Raw genomic sequence first — 17,510 nt, 5'->3', positions numbered from 1 at the left:
AACACTTGATAGACAAGCTGACATTTGTCAATGTGTTGATAGATTAGCTGACATTTATTCACATCATGTACTTTGGCACAATTTATTGTGTTTAATGTGGGGATGTTTATGACTAGATTGGTTTTCCACGATAAAGCTGAAGTGCATTGCAAGGCGATTGTCTGAAATCCTATGTTTAAGCACTCTGGTCAGTGCTGTTAGTAACTCATTTTCAAGAGCACTAAAAAGATAAACCAGAGATACCCTGTTATGCTGCTTTTGTTAGAGCCACTAGGAATACCCTAAAAGGTCAAGGAATACCGACGTGGATATTTTAGTCCCAACTACATTTCAGTCTGAGCGAATCTTAAGTTCTTTGGCCATTTTTAATAGTCTTGAGGTTCATGACTTGAAGTTAAAAATTATTTAGTTTAAAATGGAAGTAAAAAGGATGTCATTTTTTTTTAAGTGTTTTTTTCTTTTTTTTTTCCTCCCTTTTTAAGCATTCCAAAACAATCTCCTGTTAAAATACATTGCATTTTATGATTCCATACTTCAGCAGCAAGGTAAAATAGCTGGTTTAGTTCTGAATAATAATTTTGTTGTTTTTCCTTCAGCTTAATGTGTCATACAGTAGCTTTGAACACTCAGGAAATGCAGTAGTGTCCTAGAGCACACTATTTGCAAAACCACCGGCTGTTAAAACTAACGTGCAGATTTCTAAGGGGGAGGGGGGCAGAGGGAATTAGTGCAATTTCCGTGATAGTGACATGGGTATGCTATTATCAGACGATTGGAAACTTACCACACTTAACCCCTGAGTTCTAAATAAATTTCAAAACTGAAAATTTTTAAACCTGTGTTTCTGTTGATTTATGACTTCTCAGAGCAAGTATTCATATCTAGAATCCTAATTTTCATGGCTATGTGGTGAGCAAATTGCTAATATAATTAGTATTTGGGTAATAGGTTGTGAAACTGCATGTATAAAATTAAAGTGGTTTTTTTGTAATTCTGAAGACTTTCATAGATTTAAAGCATTTCGATATCTTTGTGGTCCTCTGAATTACAAGTATGCACATTTCTCAGTAATAACTAAGTACTAAAAAAGGATGGAATTCCTGAACAGCCTTGAAGAGGATATTTTGAAGACTTAAGGTGTCCCATAATACTCCTTTTTACTTAGTAAGCTAGTCCTGTACCTTGATGGTTCAAATTGATGAACCATTGATTTAGCCATAAAAACTTCCAGATTCTTTACTAACTGTAAGTAATGAGAAAAGTCCTGCTGGGTTATGGTTTTTCATCATTTCAGTATGTATAAGCTGCTGAAGAAGCTGCTGATGGTCTCCAACATGAAATGGTCTGTTCATCTGGAATGATCAGAACTCCGTTCCACAAGAAATGAAATTCCTTTTTGGTTTTGAGGTTGAAGAAAGGAGGATTCACCATCAAGATTCACCATGCCATTATGTTCAAGAGCTGCAATGAACACGACGTCTAAAAGGCATTTCTTAATTAACGGTAGTAAGTGTGGAAAATTGGTTGCTTCTGTCTGTGTTTTATCACCGTATGTCATATTTTACAGCTGTAAGTTGCAGCCGTGGCTATTTGGTTTTTTTCACCCTTCTTGTTTTTACTCTTCCCATTGAAAGGGATTTCCCAACACCTGCCTAAATCTGTTGGTTTATGTGATAGGTAAAGTGGACAAGGAAATTAACGGGGCAGGAAAGTTAACTTTTCAGTCCATATTTTATATGCCTAGTTTTATTTATTTTGTTAAGTCTCAAATGTTGCAGTATAATTTAAGAGAGTAACAACAAAAGCACAATGTTAGTGTGTAGGTACTAAGGAGAAGTAGCAGTTTTCCTAGCTGAAAAGTAAGGGTGGAGGCTGTAGTATAAACTTAATTTCAACAGCTGAATAAGAGAAAAATAGCAGGAACTCATTAATTTAAGATTGAGTGGATTTGGAGATTAAACTATTACGCTGTTTTTCAAAGACAGACCAAAGCTTTGCAATTAGCAAAAAAGGCATTAGGTATTTTTTCCCGTGGAAAAAGTTCAACTTTGAAGGATTTTTTGACAAATAATAAACTGGATTGGAGTTGGATTTCTTTTAAATGTACCTTATTAGGTGGCAATTTTATGGGAAGATACTAATGCTGTGAACTCACTGTCTTGCATAACAGGGCTAGAAAAGAGCACATAGTAGATTTTGTGATTATTATCAGCTACCTCTGAAGCTTGTTTGAGTGTCATCACTAGGGCAGCACAGAGAAAAGAACGGTGAGTTTATCAGTTCAAGTTTTAACAAGTTTTCTGTGTCATGAAATAAAGCTTTGAGTATGTTACATCTAAAATGTAGGTTGTGGTGCAATCTCTTCTATGGGAGAAAGGTCACTGAGATTAAAAAAAAAGGGAAAAAAAGATACTTCTCTCTGTCATTGCCATGTTACTGTTTCATGTTTACAGAATACAGGATTTTCCTCTCACGCTGTGTTGGAGGAGAATCAGAGCTGCAAGCTTATGATTGTTTTTAGACAAATGGGGTACTTCAATGTTTTATCCTACTTAACTTACATACTCCAACAGTTTTTAAGATGTTAATCATGTAATGTTTTGTAGCCCCACTTGTTAAAGGTAGAATTGGAAAATAAAGTTAAAATTGCCTATGTACTGCGTTTTAGATTGGTGAAAGTAACAACTTGAGACTTTTTAGATAAATTAAAATGTTACTGAACAGCGCTAAAGTTGCTGGTTTTCAGGATAGTTTTGTGAGATGAGTTTTTTGGGGAATACAGGCATGGATTAATGCTATTCCTTATTTATTTGTTGCCAATTTCTTTCCTCAACCAGAAGTTACTTTGAAGTTAAATACTGTTAATTCTTTTGATGTTAATTCAAATATAAAACCACCTTTTCAGGTAAGAATTCATAGCTAAGGCTTTTCTTCCCATGAAGAAAATACTACTGGTATCCTATTTGCACTTAATAATAGAAAACCTTTATCTCCAAAATCACCACTACACAAAACCATAAGTAATACATAATTCATGTCTTCGGTTGCTCTAAATTCTTGTTACTCTGTCTAGTAAAACAATGGGATACTTGTTATGCAGGTTAATTCACTCTTACCTAAATAGTTCTCGGTTTTGGTTGGTATCACCAAGCCTGAAAAATATCTAGAATCTAAATGCATTTGGCATAAAGGATTTAATTTCTCTTTTTATACAGGGAAACACTTTCCACGTTTACAATACTAAATCGACATAAAATGTTTTCCAGAAGTGACAGTCCATTTGAGTTAGAATTATTTGTAGCAAACTACTTGTAAACATGTAAATGATGTATCAGTATTGCACTAACATTTAACCTGCTTTCAGATTTGTTGTAGAGCACTTAAATAATGAAAAATACTTGACTTGTAAGAAACAACCATGACTTAACAAGAGAACTGTCTGAAGATATTTAGCTGAAATAGTCAAGTAACTGCTCATCCATTGTGTTTTCATAACATATCTCCATTTCATGGTAGTCATATCCCATATGAAGTCTTGTCTTTCCCAAGGGACATTAAATAAACAAATGCAAACCAAGTGTCATCTTGGGGTACAGGTCTGCAAAATGAAATTCTGCAAGCTCTGTAAGTAGTGTGCAGGGTCCAGTGATGGCAGTATGGAGTCTGATGGGCACATTTGGAGGATTTGCTTCTCATCCCTCAGGAGCTGTGATAGCTTATTGCACAGTTGTGGAAGTTACCCAGGAAGCCTTTTTTCCAGCAATTTTGTTTTGCTTCTAGACTGGCAAGACCAAACAGCTACTTAATTTCATAAATTCCTTATCAGTATCTTCTCCATTGGTTATGAAGTCAAGAGTCACTTCTGTGTATTTGTAATAAGAAAATCAACTAGGTATTCATATAACTCTTGGGCTTACCTGAGAAGCCTTCAGTTCACAGTCTTCAGAGGTAAAATAAAATTACTAAATGATAATTATATTTGAATCTTACAGGTATTATCACTGAGCAGCGTCTGAACCCTTGTATTCGATAGACACGGTAATCATCCTGCTCACATGGGCTCTGCAAATGGATGCTTTTGATGTGGAAGAACTTCTAATGATTACATGACCTTGCACTTTATAATGCATTCATCTATTTGATTATAGGTCCTACACAATCCTCATTATTTTAATTTTTTACAGCTTGTATCTTTATAGGTATTTATCTTCACAGCATTTAAAAGAGTTAGAGGACTAATGGTGCTAAAAAAACATGGCTTGACAATTACTATAAATTGGTAATTATGGCATATTAGTAAAACAGGCAATTCTACTCCTTCCCCTAGCTACATGTCCTCCTTCTTCCCCTGCAGTAATTATAACAACAGTATGTCCACATAATAAGACAGATTCTTTTTCTGATCTGATGGAAAATTATCTTAGTAGTTTAGTCTTCCTGTGGATAAGCTGAAAGGCACAGATCACCCAGCAGCTGCAAAATTGTCAAATCCTGTAAAGAGAAGAAGTGGAAGCATATGACATCTGAGAACAATATTACCCTCTTCTGCAGGCACTGCACTTGCAGCAGATCAGGAATAAGGTGAAACTTTTTTCCTTTTGTCCCTTTGAAAGTTCTGGGATGGAAGTGATAATGTGCCTGTTACTGTTCAGCACTAAGATGAAAATGGAATACACCTTTGATGGAAAACCTAGATTATTGCTAAGGAATAAAACAATAAAATCTCAACACCTCAAAGACATCTTGCAGATTTACGGTATTTTTCATTTTTCAGCTATGTATGCAATTTATTTCTTTTATATTCTTGATAGAATCTGGCCTTGGTTTGCTTCTACATCTTTAGATGGCATTTTCTGCAGGTGCATCAAGCTTGTGTTTATCAGATCTCCGTTCCACAGACTTTTTAAACTTGGTGCCCTTCCTTAAACTGGCAGGCAGGAGTGGAGGAAGTAGTTGGCACAATTCCTTTCAGAGGTAGGCAGTCCTCCAGGCTCGTGAGATGCAGTCTCCTGGTACTGCTGATTATGGTTGCTATGCCACTGGAGTACTAAGGGGAGGTTATTGTAAATGTAAATTGACTTCTGTGTGAGAAGGAGACAAGATGGAAAGCTAAAAATGTATGGTGGACACGGATAAAAGAAATCAAGCTCCCGTGTTATTATAGTGGCAGAAATTGTAAAGAAGCAGGCAGTGATAGTTCAGTACGTAAAGAATGCTATAGGGAAAAAAAAGGGAGGGCAGAGGAAAATAAATGTTTGAAAACATTATGGATAACGTAGGGAATGGAATATAAAATTATAGGGACCCTAATCAAGAAACATTTGACCTTTGTGAAACTGGCTAGATATATCAGAAAATTATCTAATAAATGCAGTTTGAACACCAGTTGCCTTTTTCCTGTAAATGTAAGGTAATGCAAACTCTGAAGAAAAGTGGATTTTTAGATCAAATTCGTGAATATTTACAGAAACAATTTTAATAGGAGGTAAAATTTGTATTATTTGCTCTATATGTTTTTGATATGTGAGTCATAATCATGTATTTGATCAGATCAAGATAGCTTCTGAAATAATGAAGATAACAGATGAAATTCCTCTTACCCCTAAAGTTTTGAATATTTGGGACCTAGGACTGCGATCCTTAGGTTGACTGGTGTAGGATCAGGCTGCATCAGCCAAATAGTAAAGCTTTCTTTTTTAAAAACCAAACAACTATTGCGTTGGCTATCTCTACACCTGCAACAGATTAGGAAGGGTTAACTGCAAAAGTGTTTTCTTCTACATTTTGCACAGGTAAAGGTCAACACTGAAATGAACAGCAAATTACAATATAACTAACTCCTTGTGAAATCTACCCACTCTGGGATTTTGGGCCTTTCGTTGCTGAGATTACTGAAGAACGTAGAACAAAGAATACTATGAGCCACCACAAAATCAAGAATGGAATTGTATTTAAGGAAGAAAATACTGATATTCATATAAATTCTTCCTGGAAGTCTACTGTTTGTTTTCTTATTGTGCTTAAGGGATTGAATCCCTATAGCATTATGCACTGTACAAAAACACTTACTGAAAAGCACTGTCTGCAAGCCAGGTTACTGAGACATGGGGAAAGGGAAAAAACCCAATAAAACACAGGGATAATTCTCTAGCTGCCCCTATTCCCATGATGGCAAAGAGCTAAAAATGTTGCACGTGTGTATTAGGCAATTGCATGACACTTTAAAAAACAAAGATGTAACAACAGTGATAAAAGATACCTTTGGCAGTCCTGTAAGAATAAACTCTACTCAAAGTGAATTTAGGGATGAGGGGATCTGGTCATGAGTTTCAGCTGCAGAGTAATGCTTTAGTTTCTTACATATCCAGTTAAGATAGGGTGGGGTAGTAATTTGTTGGTGATTATTTATGTGAAGGGCAAACTGTCCCTTGCTTTTCATGCCTGCTATCCTCAGGAATGGGATTTTGCAGCATAGATGAAGTTATGTCAGTAAACAATATTTTAGTCCAAAATGTGGTAGGTGCCTTGTTTTTAACATTGCAGAGCTCTGTGTGATAGGAAAAAAAGACTTCTTGAACATAAGGACAGTTAAAAGCTATGATTTTCTGCTAACGTGGCTTTTCATCCAGAGAGAATTTTTTTCTTTTGTTATAGAGTAGAAGTCATATTTGTACTGATTACAGTTAGCTTAAAACTACAAAGCCGATCTTTTAATACAAAACTAGCTTGCAGCGTGTGAAGTGTGCTGGCATTCATAAGCTTATGCCTGTTCATATCATCTGACCTTGAAAAGGGTTTTCTGGAGCAGGGTTAAGAAACTGAATATAATGGATTGAAATCAGTTTTATCTCGCTGTGATTACATCAACACAGATAGTCAGTATGTCCATGTTTATAGCCGAACACATGTCCATTGCTTAAACTTGATGTTCTTGCTATCTGTGTGGCATATGGCATTAAGAAATGTATTTTAGGATAAACATATGTTTGGATCATGCAAAACAACAACATCTAGTAAAACAGAAATAGCGACGTTCCACTTAATGTTCTAACAGCCTAAGTTAGTTCTGAAGAACTGCAGGAAAAAGAAACCTCTACCAGGTCTAAATGTCTACTTAATGCAATAAATCCTCTGCAACCTAAACAGTGTTGTGAAATCATATAGTACATAAATACTGACTTCCAGGGAAAACACACCGAGCAAGATTCTTCCGACTTAGGTGTTACTTACATGAAGTCAGTACAGAAATGCCAGCTTGCACAGCATCAGGAGGCCATAGTTTGCAACATGAGAACTGAAGTTGAATTTAGAGGACAAGAAGTATAGGATTTGGTTAATATCACGATACTTTTTCCATCTTTACTTTTGGTAGGCTAGTCTTCTTTCCTATGCAAAAATTGACACATACTCAATTCTGTCATCAGCAAATTCCCGCAAAGCCAAGAGGCTTGTTCCTTTCTGCAGCTACGTCAGAGGGCAAGGATACTCCTTCTGTTCCTCCCTTCAAGCAAACCCCAGAAGTTTGTATGCTCGCTTCAACATTGGCAACACTGTTGGTGCTGGGTACAAGTTGGAAGCTGATGCCGTGTTCTGCTGGGTTTTTGTTTTCCTCCAGATAGCCATTTTCAAAGTTGAGGATGCATAAAAACATACCAGAAGGTAAAGCTTGTAGGTAGAAGTAGTATCTTGCATCACATTAAATAATATGGTTGAAGAAAGTAGGCAGGCTTTTGGATGCACAACCCGTCTTTAGGTCTAAAATTAAAGAAGCAGATTTCAAAGGTAAACACAAACTGAGAACAACTGTTCAATAATTTAATTGGATGTGTATCTAGGCCATCTCTGAAGGAAAAATCAGGTGCTACTGATGAAGCAGAGGTGACCCAAAGGGCTTCTTTAGCATCATCAGAAAGCGTGGGTGTGAAGGGATGGAGAAAGGTCCTCCAATGTTTTTGGAACGTGTAGTGCTATCAGCAGGGAGATGGGTATTATAACAAGCTATAAAATCAGTATCTCTATTAAATCCTTGGTCTACATATCCACTAGGATTATGAGTTTTATAGGTTTGACTTTGAAAAAACATTTTGTGGGTTTATCCTGAGGATGTTAAGCCTGAAATACTATAGCTGGAGTAACTGCTTTATGAAAAGCGTTTCCACAATTTGCTTAATTAATTGATTGCACGCAGGTTGCTTCTAGCGAGCGGTGCGTTTATTTTCACCTACGCAGCTACCACAAAATCGTCTGGTGCAAAGGACAAAGGATGTTCCACTCCAGGAAAGGAAAACATCGCATCTAAAAATGCTCCCGCTTGAAGCACACCCGAGCTAATTTGGGCACGTGCGCCACCCGACCCCCACCGCAGACAAACCAGGTCATCTGAAGACTGAAGACCCGTGGGCAGCGCAGCGCGGCAGGCACGAAGGCCTCCCCTCGCCAGGAGAGCCGCCCCTCGCCCCAAGCCGCAGGCAGGCCTTCTCCCACGGCAAACCAGCCCACGGCCCCGCCGTCCTGAGCTGGGCCGGGCAGGGCCGGCCCGGGCCCGCTGCGCATCCCTCATCCCTCCTTCCCGCCGGGACGCGCCAGACGTGAGGGGAGCCCGGAGAAACCCATAAAAGGGCACAGCCGGCATTAACTAGCTCCCCTAAAGACGCTGGGCGTGCGGGTATAAGACCTTCACAGACAGATGAGGCCGGGTGGGGGGGTCCGCACCCTCCCTCCCCGGCCGCAGGGCGAGCAGGGGACGGGCAGCACCAGGGGAGCCCCGCGATGGGGGCAGCGAGGCGCCTCCCCCGCGGCCGGCAAGGGCGGTAGCAGCGGCGGCGGCGGGGGCCCAAGGGCGACGCCCGCCCGCCCGCCCGCACCGCCCTCTCCCCGCGCATGCGCGGCCGCCCCGCCGGCGGCGCGGTGCACGTGACCGGGGAAGGCGGGGAGGGGACGGGCGCGCGGCGCTGCGTCTCTGTGGGCCCGGGCCGGCGGCGCAGAGGGGAGGGGGAGGATCCATCATGGCGTCTATGCAGGTGAGGAGCCTGCGGCGGAGCCGGGGCAGCGCCGGGGCGCGGGGGCGGGGGCCGAGCGGCGGCGGCGGCGGCCCCGAGCCGGGAGGGAGCCGTTCCCCCGGGCGGGTGCGTGGCGGTGCGCTCTGGAGAGCGGTGCGGGCGGAGGCAACCGCCGGGGCAGCGGCTGAGGGGATCGGTTGCGTGGCGGCTCCGGCGCGGCCGCGGGGGTAGGGAGGGCCGGCGGCCGCTCGGCAGGGACGGGGAGGGCAGGGGAGGGCCGGCCCGGCGCCGGGATGGAGCTGAGACCCGCGGGGACAGGCTGCGAGGGGCGAGGCCGGGCTCCGGCTGCGGCGAGGGAGGGAGGAGGGAGCCGCAAGTGAGGGCGGGCGGGGCAGGATGGCGGGCGGGGGAGGAGGCGGGAGGCACCGGGGGGGGCGAGTTGCCTCGGGGAGCGGTCTGGCAGCGATGCCCCCTCTCCCCCTCGGCAGGGTTTTAGGGGGCCACGGCTTCGCTGGTCGATGTGGGAGGTGGCGGGGTCGTCCCCCTCCCTCCCCCGGCAGAGTGGCCGCGGCGTAGCGGAGGGCGTCAGGGAGATACACACCCCCCCCAACCCCCCCCGGTGACACCGTGAGGACGGTGTCGAAGGATGTAGCCAACAACTGCATCTTGCCGGGCGTTTCTGGGGGTACGGCACTGTAATTCTCCGGTACGGGGGGTGGGGGGCTGGGACAGGCAAGTTTTGTCCCAAGCCGTGTGCCCGTGGGGTCCTCTTTCTCTCCGTAAATTGAGGTTGTAGTGTGGTGTCAGTCCTGTGGACAGATAACGTCTGGTTTTACTTGGTTGGATGGGGTTGCTGTGGGTACAGTAGCATGAAACATCCTGCTGCTTGACAGGTATTTCCAGCTGAATTATTTATTCATACCTTCTCCGAAGGAGTTCTTAAATAGTAGCTGCAGAAATTGCTCTGGAAGAGTGGATCACTTTCACTGTGCTGCTCCGAGTGGGTGGTGATTTATTGAGAGGGGCAGGAGAAAAGATTGCTGGGTTTTGTGGCAGTGGCCCCTGTCCTTCCTTATTTCACCTGTAACTGTTCTGCTTTTCCTTGAGTTTTTACAGCTTTCCATTTTGTTTTTAGATCTGGATGATCTGGCACTTCTGTTTCCTTTCTCAAACTGCTGCTTGTTTTCTCTTTCTTGTTTTCATTTTGGTCCAGTATAACTTACATTTTTTGTCACTAGTAATGAAACGGACCAGAAGGAACGTACAAAAACAATGACATGAGTTTAATTGTCCTGATACCCTCGGTTTAGCATAGCTAAAAAAGGGTTAAAATGTTAAAGCGTTGAACTTTATGGGGTAAAAATTTTGCTGATGAAGTGCAGAAGCATAAAAAAACCCATGGTGTGTCTGAGTTATTGAAATGAAACGGGATCAAGAACTTGAACATGCTGTACAGAATGTTCTTCATTTAGCAGTACCATAGACAGTCTGATCTGCCTTCGTTTTATCAGCTCTATCTGGAAAACACGTTTTTGTAATGCTCTTTTAATGCTCAGACTTTCACAAGCGTGACTGCAAAATAGAGGCAATAATTTATTAAGTAGTATCTTTTCTAAAACTGTGTGAAAACTATAGGGAAATAACAGTTGTGAAACTTGATGGAGGCACTCTGTGGGACTTTGTAAACCTGTGCTGTGTTGCTGTCTTTGGCCGAGTAAACAACTTTCTGTAGCCTGCTTCACCTCTCGTTCCTGTTGCTCCCTCTGTAAAGGGGAAATAAGGGTTACAAATTAAATAAGTTTGTTTAGGATATATGAATGATAAATATTGCCTAGAAGACAAGTTATGTATGGAGGGTAGTACTCACTTCCTGAAAATATGGTCATGGTAAATCTAAGGTTGTAATTGCTTTCATTTTAGAAATACCAGCTGTTAAGAATACACTTCTTCTTTTAAATGGTGTTCTCTTGTCTTCTGATGAGAGATTCAAGAAAACTTATGGAGTCTTTTTGTCTATATGTTGTGTAATGTTCTGATGACTTATTCCTGAGTTTAGTAAACTACTAATTTAGTAATGTAGTTTAGCAAATTGGAAAAGAAATTGTCTGGGATTTTTTTTTTTTAAAGGAAGCATAAATGAAAAATTAGTAAGTGAACTGTAAAATTAGTAAGTTTCTCAATAGTAGACACCTTCCCAGGTCAACAAGACCTCAAGGCTCTGAATTCTTCTATTAACATCTAAATCTTCAATGCAAAAAAAAAATTTACAAAGGAAACTGTTGTATATAATTTTAAGTGTGTTTTTGGTTCAAAATAATTTAATTTATTAGTGCTGATGTTTAATATGTAAGTTGTCTGAGATAAAAAGGAGACATCCTTTTTCTGATTATGTACAGTGTTTTTAAGTACCCAGTGTTTAACTGAAATGTTTGTGTAACTTATTGCAGTCTCTAACTACCAGTACTCTATCACTGTACTATTGTGGCAGTATTATTTATATTTCCCATAAGAATGATCTATTGGTATGCTAAATATGTTTTAGTTACTTCTTAAACTGCCATAATTTTATACAGCAATGTATGACGCCCTAGGTTAATTACATCTTATGTTTACAGATCCACCGAAATTTTTCTGATTAACTTAAAGCTAGAGTTATCTGATCAGCCAGTTCTAAGTCAGCCTACAATAAGTTTTGAAACTGTAACAAATTACCTCTTTTTGCCAATAGCACTGAAGATCAACCTGAAGAGATACTGCTGTTCAGTTGATGCATAGTAACTTGTAAAACTCCTGTGTTTGAGTCTTTATGTGTACTATTTAAATTTGTAATCTTTGTCTGTGTGGACATTCTTTAATGGTAGTTTTCTGTAATGCTTTTCTTCTAGAATAATAGAAGCCAATGTTGAAGAGATCCTGTGTTTTGTTTTCGAACCACAGAGTTGTCCAAAGTGGTGGCTAATTTGCCACTGCTGGGTTGATTTAAACCTGGTTTGCCTAACTTTAAGCAAGTGATAATTTTTTTTCTTAACAAACAAACTTTGGAGGAAAAGCGTTTTTTCCCAACATTTTTCCCAGAAGAAGCCCCAGCTTGTGCAACTTCTTCCTAAAAAAACCCCAGAAATATTCTGAAAAGTTGTAAATTGTATAGAACAAGTGAATAGAATGGTTTTGCTTTAGAAAATTCAGTATAGTATCTTTAGTAATCTGAAGTCTTAAAGCTACAGATAACATAAAAATGCGGCAAATGCTGAAGAAATAATAAGCAATAAACAGTTGTTCTCAGAACAGCTGGAAAGACAGAACTTGCATTAAGAATAGAAGAGTAGGTAAAAAATAGAACCAAGGAAGTTCAGCTGAAAATGTACAGAAAATATATCATTGCTGTACAAAGTGCTAGATACCAACTGTTTGCATCTTGAACTTGAAAGATCAGCTTTATTCATAATACTTGCATTTTAATTACTATTGTTTTACCTTTCCCCTCCTTTCATTTTTAATACCATGTTAGTTCAGGCCCTGCATTACGGTTGGACATATTTAAACAGCTTTCACAAACATGTCTATGGGAACAGTTTTAGGTTTGCATTTTATCACCAAAATAACCTCTTGTCTTTTCTTTAAAGTTAGGCACGTGAGATTTGTACATGTAGATATTTAAATCTGATTAAATACAGAGCTAATGTAATTAATGACACAAACAGCTTTAGCAAAGAGTGTAGAATGTTAGCCTTCACCATGTATTTCTGTTATCAGGAAATTTTTTTTTTTTGCCCTTGAAAACTGCCTGTTGGTGGGCTGCCATCAAAATACATGCACACATCAAAATAAAGTGCTACTTGAAAAGTCTTGTTCCAGCAATAGAATTTTTTTCAAAATGCATGTCTAAACAGGCATTTAATAAAATAATTGTGCTAGATGACAATGCAGAATTCATGTTACAGTTTGAAAGCACCAGAAACTTTTATCACAAAACACAAGCCAGTAGCAATATAAAAGTTTCCCACAAGTTTCACTCCAGTGTTTTCAGCCAGTGGGGTAGGGGGTGGCGAAAATGCATACAGGCTACTGAAATTGCAAGAAAAATTATGTACACTTTCTGTTAAAGTTCCTTGGTTCTATTCTATACCTGCTGTTGGTTCTATTCTTTACCTGCTCTCCTAGTCTTAGTGAAAGTTCTGTGTTTCCAGCTGTTCTCAGAACAATTGCTTATTTATTAATCTTTCTTCGATATTGGCAGCATTTTTATTTAATAATTTGGAAGTAATTTTCTCTACTTATTTGACAGCCTTGTCCAGGAAAAAGTTCTAAACTATTTTTAATATATCTTCCAAAAAACCCCAACAAACCCAGCGTTAAGTGAGGAAAGTTTTCAGCCAACTGGAACTTCAGTGATGATGCACATGTGTTCTGTACTGTTAAACATCACAGTATGGGATGCTGTTTGTGTTGTTTCAAACAAAATATTTAGAAAATAAAAAGAAAATGAGTGATTACTGTAACTATATATCCAATTCTGGGGTATAAACACAAGGAAATTATTGGTAGGTAGTGATGCGGTGCCATTGGTGAAATACTGTTGAAGATAAAAATTTCAATCATTTTTTAAACTGAAAAATGCAAGTACCATATTTGAGACCAGAATGAGTTGAAAGTAAAAAGCATTTCTCCTGTCCACTAAGAGATTGTTAGTCCTTTATGTAACCTTCAGTTACCAGTCTGTACTGATATGTGGTATATTAGCTTTGGCATGTAGCCTTGCTACAGTAAAATAAGATAAATACAAAGTTTATAGTTATTTTACCAAGATCAGATAGTCTAATCTTGGGGTTTTTTTTAAATAAACTTTTAAAGTGAGTTGAATATCAAGTGAAGTTTAAAATTTATAGTCTTTAAGTCAGTAAAGGTAAATAAAATAGAAGTTATGGCTTTAGGCCCTAAAGAGTCTCACTTGCTTGTTTTTGTATCTGCCTGCATAAATAGAATTTTGGGAAACATTTTGCTGTGCAGCAACTGCACGATTTTTGAGCTAGAATGGAAGAATTCACTTCTGAAAAAGAAAGCAGTAGTAGACAAGTTTACTGAAACTGGTGTCACTGAGCGTTATCAGCAGATCTTTCTTCCAAATAGACCAACTATACAGCTATACCAACTGTATAGCTAAAATATAGAAAACTATGAATGCTTTCAGCCTGTCACATTGAACATTGATATGTCATGAATATGTGTGTGATTTAAATCAGGAAAATAAAAGCGGCAGATATTTATTATAAAGAATGGTTATTCCAGTTGATGTTAAATATTTTTTGCTCAAGAGTTGGATAATGTCTTGTACTTGCTTTTAGGCCTAACTATTCAAACTCTGAGAAGGGGAAAAGAGAAAACAATGAATTTGCAAAAGCCAGGGAATGTTGTCTTGTTAAGCTGCTCCCTTGGAAAGCTCTGTGAGTTTGTAATTAATAAGCTAAAGCAGCTTAGCTCAAACAATGTGCAAAACTCAGTGATCAAGCACTTTCTTTAATTGTTTGCTCAAATTCTACCAAGCTAAGACTTTCAGACTAAAGGATCTTCACTATATGTTATACAGGCATAGGCTGTACTGGTGAATACTCCCAGAGATTATGTGATTAAATTACCCCTATTAATATGAAAGAGAGAAGGCACAACTTCTGTTGAACTTACCCGTAGTTATGGCTGTGTCCAACAAATACAAGTGTGTTTGGTATAATGATAATGTCTCTTATGTAGCCTTGGTTTACAATTGAGAGACAAGCTTTCAAGCAGTTTACAGGCTAAAGTTTCCACCGGGGCAAAGGGGAACAGGACGATGAAGGTATTTTGCTCAGTACTTGGAGCCAAAAATTGTGTGTCTTGCACGATTTTGAAGTAGCGAAGGACTGTGACAAAACTATCAGCTGGGGATTGGTTTTTTTGCCTTTCAAAGGGAGGAAGAGACAATATTGCCCATTCATTGAAACCTGTTGTAACTTCATTTGTTAAAACCAAATGAAAATAAAGTAAATAGGTTGAATGTTTTAAAATAAAAAGAGCCAGTATGAAACCTTTTGGGATAGAATGAAGGTCAGGTAACCTGTCTTCTGCCTGCTTTTGGTAGTTGAGTGCTTTTAAAAGGTATTCTGGAATTGGTGCCAGCCTTTGCAGGTTTTTTTTTTGTTTGTTTTTGTTTGTTTTTCCTCTAGGGTGACCTTAATCACTGGAATGAAAAAACAGGTATCAATCTGGGGTGGCAGGGGAAGAAGGGAGGGAGCCCTGTCATTTGCCTTCCTGGGAGCAGTATTAATGTATTAGAAAAGAAAGGACAGAAATTAACAGTGGTAGCACAGGAATTGCGAGACATCTTATTTTTGATAATTAATGATCTGATTGAGAATACTAGCTATGCATCCTTTCATACACAGTATTAAAAAATAATTTTCTCCTTTGGTGATTACAAAGTTGTTTGTTGTATTTTTTAATTCAACTTAATTAAAAATACTGTTTGATCAGCCTCAAGAAGAAAATTCTGTATATATATCAATAAATGGTGATAATAGTTTACGAGAGTATAGCAAATATTGTCTCTAAAGGTCTGCCAGACTAAAATGCTTCATAGAATTTGATACTACTTATTCACATAGATTTATTTATTTCTTCTTGATTAGAAATTGTTGGCCAATAATGAGAAGGGACAAGGAAACTGAATGGATTGAGGTTTCCTAAGTTAAATTCTCTCCCTGTCATGTTTAGGGATATGGATTTGATGAGTATTTAAATCTTGTTGCAGTTTACAACTTCCAAGATTTTGACCCTTTTCTTTCCAAAAGGCTTTTTGTCAGAATACAGGATTTTATCTTGGTTATCAACCTTTGGAACGGTTTTTATAAGGATGAGAAATTCCCTGATAGATATATGGTTGTCCTTATTGTGCCAGCCCTTGCTGTTGTCTTAAATTCATTTCTTTAACTGAAGCAGCTCAAATAATGCGAGACTCTTGTCCTTAAAAGATAAAATTATTTGTGTTTGACTTTTTAGTGCTGTGTGAGGCTTGTGCTGGGCATTGGTACATTTGAAGACTCTATTTATGAAGCAGATGACTAGCTGTCAGTTTCATTTTATTCTTTATTAGTGGATTTCACTTAATTTGCTTTAAAATGACAGGTTCATTGTAAAAAAATTTGGTTATCTGGCAAAAAGCTTTTCAGACTCTGGAGTACAGAGTGTTTTGTGTGTGTAGTTATTGACTGATCTTTAATTATACTGTAGTTCCGATTTCAGTTTCATCTTGTCTCTTAGTGAGTTTAAGTCAAGCATATTAGTCCCTTTAGAAGAGAACTCTGTTGCCTTGACCTTCCAGTCAAATAGTTTAGAATATCTTGGAGCATGTGAAGATAATATTCTGTTATCGAGCTGAGAAATCAACAATCCTTCCCCCCGCCCCCCCAACCTAATGAAATTTTTAAATGCTCAAAGAACAAAACATTAGTGGTGGAAACTTATTTGTAAGTAGCTTGTTAAAAGATCCATGTATTGCCTTTTGGCTCCTTTAAAAAGAGAGAAATGTACAAAATGCTTGACATTCAGAACTTAAAGTATGGATTGGTCTGGGAAAATAACATTCAAACTGGGTTGCCAGATGTTAACATGTTTTATTAGAAATGAGAAGGAGGAGACTAATCTGCTTCTGCATTCTCAGTACAGATTGAAAACCTGATATTCAGCCAAAAATAGATAAAACTGAAAAACAATTCTTCAAATTCAAATCCTGGTATTATTTTTTTATGTACAGAGTATTTTGTGAAGCTGTTTTGTTATGTGTCCTGCTGAAGCTTTAATTGAGCATGTCCAGACAATTATCTTTCTTTCCTCCTCTGGGCCTTGATTAAAACTTACCAGAAGAACTTTGATTAGGAAAAATTCATGCAGGATTGTGATAATCAAGTGTCTGGATAGCTTGTGAGTTTGGGAGTCTGGGCCGAATGATTTCACCTGAGTTATGGGATACACTCTGCAGGGGCTTTCTTGAATGACCCGATTGATTAGGAAGGAAAGGATTTTTTTAATTTGTAGGAACTGTCATATTTTCTTTAGATTCCTTAGGTAGCAAGATGGACTGTAGCAGGTAGCTTTTTCCTAAATATCACCATTTTTAATCTTTACCTTGTTTCTCTTCTGGGAACTTTTTGGTATTTAAAGTTAGATTTCTAGTTAGAGAGTAATATGCAATCAGTTCCAGCAATACTTACACTGTTAAAAATCTTGTGTGTGGGGTTTTTTTTCTTTTTCTGTAGAGAAGTTTTGTTTGAAAAGCAAGACTACCTACCCAGTGTTTAGAACTTCATATTCTGGACTTAAGATATTTTTCAGTAAGAAATGTGTGAATGGAAGAACGAAAATACTGAAAATAGGGTTGTTACTGGTCTTACTCTCTCAGGCTAGTAGGTTGTACTAGCAGACTAGTAACAGCTTTGCTTATGAATCAACATGGTGGTGGTGTAACAACACTGTTGTTGCAGC

General features: G+C 38.9%; 1 protein-coding gene across 2 annotated transcripts in view; it reads left to right on the top strand.

Moving 5' to 3' along the window:
• Positions 1-8,893: 8,893 nt before the first annotated feature.
• The window catches only part of UBE2W (ubiquitin conjugating enzyme E2 W), a 33,459-nt gene continuing 24,842 nt past the window's right edge, over positions 8,894-17,510 (top strand). Inside the window, exon 1 of one of the 2 annotated variants that reach the window (XR_011324048.1) lies at positions 8,894-9,020. Coding sequence is in view for 1 of the 2 variants with exons in the window: in XM_069779531.1 (XP_069635632.1) it covers positions 9,006-9,020 (15 nt within the window). In the remaining variant the exon portion in view is untranslated. The remainder of the gene's footprint in view (positions 9,021-17,510) is intronic. The other variant, XM_069779531.1, reaches the window with a different exon arrangement.

The sequence above is a fragment of the Haliaeetus albicilla genome, chromosome 3, assembly GCF_947461875.1.
Source record: "Haliaeetus albicilla chromosome 3, bHalAlb1.1, whole genome shotgun sequence".
Lineage (NCBI taxonomy): Eukaryota > Metazoa > Chordata > Aves > Accipitriformes > Accipitridae > Haliaeetus > Haliaeetus albicilla.
This window is presented reverse-complemented; position numbering and strand designations above follow the sequence as displayed.